Genomic DNA, 8,264 nt, shown 5'->3' with positions numbered 1-8,264 from the left:
GAAGCAGGAGTGAGATAAATTCTTACCAAAAAAAGAACTGGTTTACATATCAGGGTATAGCAGCTTCCCTTCGTTTAGCGAGGAAATGCTCCTTGTCCATTGCTGGAGAAATATTTGCCCTTAAGTTGTGTGTGTAAATGCACTGCTTCAGATGTAAAATTCCCTCAGAAGTTCAGCAGTTTTGAGTGCATTTCCACTTTATTCATTGAAGGTGAACCTTAGTGGAATGATGAATTAGCTCAGGCTGTGCAAAGATTACATTCCCAGATACTGTTTTGTCGTGATCGTAATTAACGCCTACATGTGAGTTGTTGCTTGGGTTTTTGTTACGTTAACAGTAACTGTTTTACTGTGATAGTTGGTTAACCGTTTTTCTAAAATAGGAGGAAAAATTACGCATGTATTTCTCTATTCAGAGCAGGTGTTCGACATTATTAATGGCAGCTCTAAAACATAAAAAGCTAGGAACCATAAACGTTACCAAGTATCCATAATAGAAGGGGCACTTGTTAGTTTTGAAGAAATGTAACTTGCAAGTGATCCAGTGACAACTGTTTTGTAATATTCACATATCCTTTTCAAAAGGACCAAAAGACTTATCGTGGATGTGATACGAACACAGCCAGGGGATACGCTCTTAGAAATACTAGAAACACCAGCCACTGCACAACAGGTAAGGCTATACTATGCCTGAACAGGGAAGAAAGTACATATTTTATTATGGCTATTTGAAAACATTAACAGTTCCCTGAAACCTTTCTCCACCACTTTATAACAATGAAATCACTGTTGCTGTTTTTAGACTATTCAGATCTAGAACCTTCAAAATGTGAGACTTGCAAATTTTCTTTTACTGTGCAATTGGTAACAGCTTCAGAGGAAAAGAAAAATTAAGTCTTGCTGTCAACTACTACAGCTAGAACAGTATTTCTTTCCTTTGTTTTCTGTAAACAGGGTCCTTTCTCTCCCATGTTGTAATACAACCAAATAGCCTGAGGTGAATCTTTCTGCTAGATTTTATTTTCTTCTCACGAACTTCAGGACCTTAATTAAAGTTCCCTAATACCTAGTTTGTTTGCTTAAACAATGCAAGCAAACATCTGCCTGGGGAACTACTGCTGTGGGAATAAAATGGGAATAGTTCCCAGCTGAAGATCTCACTGTAGATAGTGACACACAAGGCTACATCTCAATAGTGTGCATATCTTAGCTTACCTCATTGTGTGTGTATGTAGGGGACACCTGTGAGATCTGGACAGTCTTCCCACAACTAAGTGAAGTCATTGAGTCATCCGGTTGATTTTAGACATGTTTTGATTAATTTAAATACATGTCCAGATGTTACCATTAGTTATTTAAGGTATGTCAAAAGGCCTATTGAACAGAGGACTTTGAGACCATGTGGTAAGAGGATATAAAAAAAGGCTGCACCTTGATTCTTGATAGTCTTTTTTGAGCATTTAATGTACTTTAATACTTAACTGTTGTTGTGAGCTGAAAAATAACTGTTCTGGGCTTTTTTTTTTTTTTTTACCCAGGAATCCGAGCACTTGAAACTTGTAGAAAAACGTGCCATCTTAGACTCCAAAACTCCAGAGAAAATGAAGCCCACTCAGTCTGTTTTTGAAGATGGGCAGCTACCAATAGAACAAAAGAAAAGGAAAATTCAGAGAAATCTCCGGACACTGGAACAAGCAGGACTAGTATCTTCAGCAACCAAATACCAAGAAATTATAAATGAGATCGCTAAGGTAAGCGGAACATGCTTCCCTGTATATTGATGGCTTTTAGGCATTTAGCCTAAATCCATTCCAGCCAGAGGTGTACAATATACGTTTTCCAGACAATGTTACATTCAATCACTGAAGTATCCACCTAATAATCCGTTTTAATAACAAATACTGTTTGCTGACAAAATAAGTGAAAGACAACACTCTGATGCATAACTCCCTGAACTGAGTAACATACAGCTGTACACTGTTACTCAGATTTGATATTGACCCTGTTTTAACTTCTAGAGTATGTTTCATTTCAAGCTTTTATTATTTTTAAAAGAATCTGAATTACCCATCAGTGTTTCAATTAATAATTAATATGGCCTTGGCAAGTTCTAAAATAATCTGTTAAAAAACCCAAACATTCTCTGATTGTTTTTGACACGATCTGCAGTGGTTGGGAGGACACAAGAACAGCAGGCCAACGCAGTGCCCATCATGGAGTAGAGAGAGCACCAGGCCTGTTGTGTACAAATTGGCAAATCCTGTTACAAATCCACACCCAATAATGGCTGTAAGAATGTTAGTGTATTGGATTATCTTTAATTACTCATGAGTAATATTGGCTAATCTTTAATTACTCATAGCTCACGAGTGATTTGCTGCTTATAAATATGTACTATTTTAAAGCTGAAAATATTTGAATGTATAAATGATCTCTTATGAACCAAGTCTTTAATATAATTAAGTATGGCATGTTGCACGTGCTCTGAAGTGCCATTTCAAAACCCCGCTCAGTTCGGGTGTCTGCATCTGTTTCTACTTGAGACAAATCCATTCTACACACATTCAGTATCCCAGTCTTTTTTATTTCTTAACTATGAACCCAGATGCTTTGTTTTGAGCCATTAAAGCAACCTGAAGATTGGGAGGAGCCTTGGGACTAGAAGTTGCTTTTATTTTACTTTCAACTACCTCAATTCAGCTAGCCTTCAATGCAAGCTCTAGTTTAGCAGTGGCTTGTTCTTATCTAGTAGAAGCCCAAGTTCTCACTTCTTAGGCCTCTGGCCAGAAACTGAGAGAAATCTTCCATTTACAGCTTGAAGATAACACCTTCCTTATGACTTCTGCACCTGCCATGCCCTGGAGACCACAGCAGAGTTCAAAATACCATCACTTGCATACATGAGTGGTAGTGCGATTGTTGTCTTCCATACAGTCATGCAAACTGTAGTACTCACCACTGGTGCTGTGTTTCTGAGAACTAACATGACAGTTCATACTTTCTCACAGTAATTAAGTCAGGTTGTGTAATTACAGATTTGAAAGATAATAAGGTGAGACTTGAGAATATCAAGTTAACAAAACAATTACAATTTATAAATTTATTTAGGATATCCGGAATCAAAGAAGATACAGACATCATCGAAAAGCTGAATTGGTGAAGCTCCAGCAGACTTTGAACGCTCTTAACTCCAAGACCGCATTTTATGAAGAACAAATTAATTATTACAATACCTACATCAAAACTTGTCTAGACAACTTAACAAGAAAGTAAGTTGCATCTTTTGTATTTTAATATTTCAGTGTGTTTTATCAGGAGGGGGAGCAGGTATTAATGTATAGTGGAAAGTTTTGATTCCAACAGGTTGACAATCCTCAGATTCAAGTCCATGGGTGGTGTTAATGTGACCTGATTCGAAACCTGGGAATTAAAGTCTTACATTTATTTAGAGCCACCTTACAGAAAGAGGTCTGAGATGTATTAGTGTTTTCAGTATATTTAATTGGTGCTTCTCTGCAGATCCATTAGCATGCTTTTAAGTCATGCATCTTTGGGAAGTAATTAGTGATTTTCTTGCTTCATTAAAAGGATTGGGTTTTGGTTTTAGAATGGAAAAGGGGATAAGGGTTGCATTTCACAAAATAGTTTAAACAAGTGCTAAAAAAATTTGCTTCTAATCAAAATGTTTATTCACTGCGTGATAAACATCCCTCTAATTCTTAAGAGTTGTTTTGAATGTTAATTCTGTTCATTAATAGGAGTTCAAGAAGGCAAAGAGTAAAGGAAAGCTATATATGTATAGAGTAGTTGAAGTATAAAATACGTGATAGATAAATCAAAATCTGTTTTTCTTGTTCTTCTCCCAGAAATTCACGGAGGTCAATTAAACTAGATGGAAAAGAGGAGGTAAAGGGAAGCAAAAAACTGAAACAGGCCTCGTTAAAGTACACAGCTGCAAGACTGCATGAAAAAGGTGTCATCCTAGAAATTGAAGATCTTCAAACCAACCAGTAAGCATGCTATAAAACAATTCAGAACATTTTCTTATCAAGTTAAAAGAAGGTTTTGAAATTTCCTGTGCTACACCTAAAATTATCTCAGACTTCTTTATATATAGAAAAATAATAAAGCCTAATTGTCGTAATTCACTTTTTTCCCCTTCTACCTTGCTATATGATTACCTTGGAAAATATTTGAATAAGCTTTTTTTGGCATTAGCTTAGATGAAACTAGTATAAATGTGGCAGCACACCAACTGATGATGACTGACTTGTTAAGCAGTTGTAGCAATTTTTTTTTTCATTTACTGACCAATCATTTGCATATAACTCAGTAAACACCTGGTTTTCTGCAATTCCTCACTATGGCAAGGTGAGTGGGTTTAACATCCCTCTTGAATCTGTTTTGAAACTGCCGTAGTGCAAGTCTTCCATCTGCTGCACCTTCCCATCTGTCTTCTGCAGGGGAAAAAGAGTATTCCAGGTTGCATGTTTTTTCCAAGAGGGTTCATGAGACAAAGGAATTCACGTGAGGTAAACTGATGCCAGAGAAGAGTGTGTACATACCTGCAAGGAGACTCTCAGGCACGGCAGAATGAAAATCTGGCTGCTCTGTTCCTGTGCTGTGGATGCCCGGTCTTCATTGTTCATTGAACTTCCCACAGCTTATTTTTTTCCAAAGACTTGAGAGCTCTGTATTCCATACTGTATGTGTCACCAGAAAGTCTGCAAGAAGACACTGCAGTAGGGATGGAGTGGTTTATTTGATACCATTTGCACTGCTTAGGGTCAAAGTTTTTCTGTGTTCTGCAGGCTTTCTCCCCCAGGCTGTCTCTGGACTATATAAAACTGCACAGCATACATAATAAATTACCCTTCTTTTTGTTTCAAGGTTTAAAAATGTGATGTTTGATATTACACCTGGAGAAGAAGTGGGTGACTTTGAAATTAAAGCAAAATTTTTGGGGGTTGAGATGGAAAAAGTGCAGCTCCATTTCCAGGTATAGTTTGAATATTTTACTTTGCTATATAGTCACAGTTGCATTTCCTCTAAATATAAACTATTTTGGATTTTTAAAATATGTATTAATGAACTATTCAATCAGCACAGAGCAGCAAATCATGTGGGTAATAACTATATAACTTCGGTAAGATGCTGGTCAAGGAATTGGGTCACTGTTTATATTAGGTCAAGTGCAGAAAACCAAATGCCACATTAGTTCAGTGGCAAGCAGCAAATACAGAGAGAAAATAAAAATACACAAAACCCAGAACGGCTTCTAGTTTGTTGCCGACAGTCTGCGGTTTGGGATCTGGAGGACACGTGGTGATTTCTCCACCTATCCAGTAGTTGCTTGTAATTGTTTAAATTGTGAAGGACCTGGGGTTTTAAATGGTTATCACATGATGAAGATGATCCCATCTCTTTGCTGTAAGATATGCATTCAGACAAAGACTAATGATTTTATTTCTGATTTCAGGATTTGCTTCAGATGCAGTATGAAGGTGTGGCTGTAATGAAAATGTTTGATAAAGCTAAAGTAAATGTGAATTTGCTCATATTCTTGTTGAATAAGAAGTTCTATGGAAAATGAGTGTCTTCAGACATCATGGACTACATCTATCAGTGGGAAGTCTATTTCAGTATTTTTTTGCTTTTAAACATTTGTTTTAAGTTTGAACGCTTTTTAATTTTAAAAATCCTAAACCACCAAATATTCAGAGGAATGTACACAGTGCCTTTTCAGCATTGATAATGAAGCAGAAAAATAGGAAATAGATTAAACAGTTCTAGATTTCACTGGTGTTGGTACTTTCAAATCAAAATATTACTTAGAACACTTGGCTGTTGTGGTTGCATGGATTTCAAGGTAGGCAGAAACTGATTTTAGCTGAATATATAAACCTCTTCTATTAAAACACTTTTAAATGACCTCAGATATATAATATAGTTCTTAATAGACTTTTAAGTATTTACCAAAAGAAATCCTAATTTGTTTCTAAGGGATAGGTGGGGCAAATATTTAGTTACATACTAAGCCTGTTTTCTGGCGGTCATCAATTGTAAAGCAAACTTACCGTGCAATTCGAAAATTTTTATAGGTAATTACGAAGAGACTGTAACGACTTACTGTACAAAAATATATTTTGTGATTCATTCCTACTAAATGCACTACTGCCTCGTGTAAAATGACAATTTCTACTTTCAGCAGCCTTTGGAGTGGCATTGGGGAAATCTGAACAGTGAACAGTTGTTCAGTTTGAAGTATTTGAATACCTTTGGAGTGGCATTGGGGAAATCTGAATAGTAAACAGTTGTCGTTCAGTTTGAAGTATTTGAATACATAAATTGTGCCTGTCTGTCTTTTTGTAAGAAAATAAATGCAATAAAAATCAGTTTTTAGATTTTTTTAATATTCTTTGGAGATCGTTCTATGTAAAATAAACATTACCTAATTAAACTGGCTTGGTTCCTAAATTTCATTTAGAATTCATTAAAGCAGCAATCCAGATGGTAGTGCTCTTATAAAATTGAATCTAATTAAGCTTGATTGTCCTTCCAGTACACTTTGGGCATGTTGCTCAGCAGTGAAGACTTCATGGCCTTTATGCCAGTGAAGGTGATAATGATTTTGCTGATGAGCTACCCATTATATCAACAGAGCAGAAGTGTGTACAGTAGGTAATGTGATAAATACATAAACAAGTGAAAATATTTCCTGATTTCACCAAGTAAGATTAAGTCACTCCTGGATATGCTCTTTTGTATAATGCGCTTGACACATCTATTGACTGCTTAGTTTTAAAGAGAAGATCATGTTTGTCAGTTGTTTCTTGATGTACACAAGCTTAGGAAAGCTTACCTCTTTTCCAGGTAATGACATTTATGGGAAGTACAAGTGTGCTAGCACTCGCCTTTTCCAACCATTTCTTGGGCTTCCTGTTCTTCTAGTTTCTTAATTAACTAGGTCAATTTAGGGACTTGTCACTGAATAAACTATGAATCCTGCTGGGCAGGACTGACCACAATGATTCCTACCTAAATATAAGATTGGTTGTACCAAGTACCATGCAAATGAGCAAAGTAATTGTGTCCTCCCACTGCTGTCCTATGCTGCCGACAGCTACTAAACACAACAAAGAAGAAAGGCTTTTTGGAGGCAGTAGTAAGCTGCAGTTTAGGGTCTTTAAAGTCAGATAGGACTTGGTGAAGCCAGTTTCACTTGTGAAATAGTCTTGTGGAAAGACTTGCATTGCTGCTGCAAAACCTGAGGAAAAAGCCAGTGCAGCTGAATAGAGCCACTGCCATAGGAGAAAATTTATCTTTCCCTGAAAGACTCGCCTATCTCTCAACTTTGTCTTCCTTAACTGGTGGTAGTGAAAAGAAATTATACTAACCCATAGCCTTAGTCTGTAAGGCCTGCAGTTTGCATTTTTCTACCACGTCTTTAGAGTTGACTAAGAGTGCTTGGTGGCTAACTTAGTTTATTTTGGAACATTCTGATGGGGCTCTGAAGCTCTAAAATTATCCACAAAGTTGCAGAACAACTTCTTTCTTCTTTGGCCAAGCAGACAAACATCATCTCAAGCAATAGCTTTGTTCTCATTCATTTTGCTTTATGCTTATCTGCAAACTTTCTTCTTTAGCTGTCTCTTTTTAGAAAAACACAGGAGCAATACAAGAAACTTCCCTCTAAAAGCAAATCCAAGGAGTGATGGTCACATCTCATTTCAAGAAGTTCTTAACTAGACATCCCTATTCCCGGAGGTCTGATTTTTGCCTCTGAGAGATCCTTCCAACCTCATCCTCTTTGAGCCATAACTACTTACCCCAGGCCTGTACCAGGGTAATCTGTGTATTAAACAGCAGCAAGATGGGTCCTTCCCCAAAACAGTAATGGTGTCGCAATCTTACTACATAGTCGAAGGACTTGGTATGCTTAACAAGAATCATGTTTTGACTTGTAACCTGCTTCTCCCAAAAAACAAAGCTCTGAAAAAGGTTCAAGGAGAAAAATTAAGAAGTGGTAACTGGTAAAAGCTCTGTTGTGGACTCTTCAGCTCCGTTGTAGTCTAGAGAGCGAATGTATAGCGTGCTGACTTGCAAAACTACAGGATACCAAAATTAACTTAAATTTGGTTCCCACTTGTTGACAGAATATTTAACAAATATTTTTTTTTTATTCACTTACAGCATTTATAGTAATCTAATTCATGAAGATGAAAGGACATAGCCTGATGACTGTTCCTTATATCTGCAACCAA

At 36.8% G+C, this 8,264-nt stretch overlaps 1 protein-coding gene across 1 annotated transcript in view; it reads left to right on the top strand.

Annotated features, from left to right (window-relative positions):
* IQGAP2 (IQ motif containing GTPase activating protein 2) overlaps window positions 1-5,828 on the top strand; it is a 64,136-nt gene extending 58,308 nt beyond the window's left edge. The window contains exons 30-35 of the mRNA XM_010133214.1: window positions 586-673; window positions 1,539-1,751; window positions 3,109-3,269; window positions 3,867-4,010; window positions 4,891-4,999; window positions 5,480-5,828. Coding sequence (XP_010131516.1) covers window positions 586-673; window positions 1,539-1,751; window positions 3,109-3,269; window positions 3,867-4,010; window positions 4,891-4,999; window positions 5,480-5,593 — 829 coding nt within the window. The 3' untranslated portion in view covers window positions 5,594-5,828. The remainder of the gene's footprint in view (window positions 1-585; window positions 674-1,538; window positions 1,752-3,108; window positions 3,270-3,866; window positions 4,011-4,890; window positions 5,000-5,479) is intronic.
* Window positions 5,829-8,264: the final 2,436 nt, after the last annotated feature.

This window comes from Buceros rhinoceros, unplaced genomic scaffold, assembly GCF_000710305.1.
Source record: "Buceros rhinoceros silvestris isolate BGI_N320 unplaced genomic scaffold, ASM71030v1 scaffold1933, whole genome shotgun sequence".
Taxonomy (NCBI): domain Eukaryota; kingdom Metazoa; phylum Chordata; class Aves; order Bucerotiformes; family Bucerotidae; genus Buceros; species Buceros rhinoceros.
Note: the sequence above shows the minus strand (reverse complement) of the source record. Positions and strands in the feature narration are given on the sequence as shown.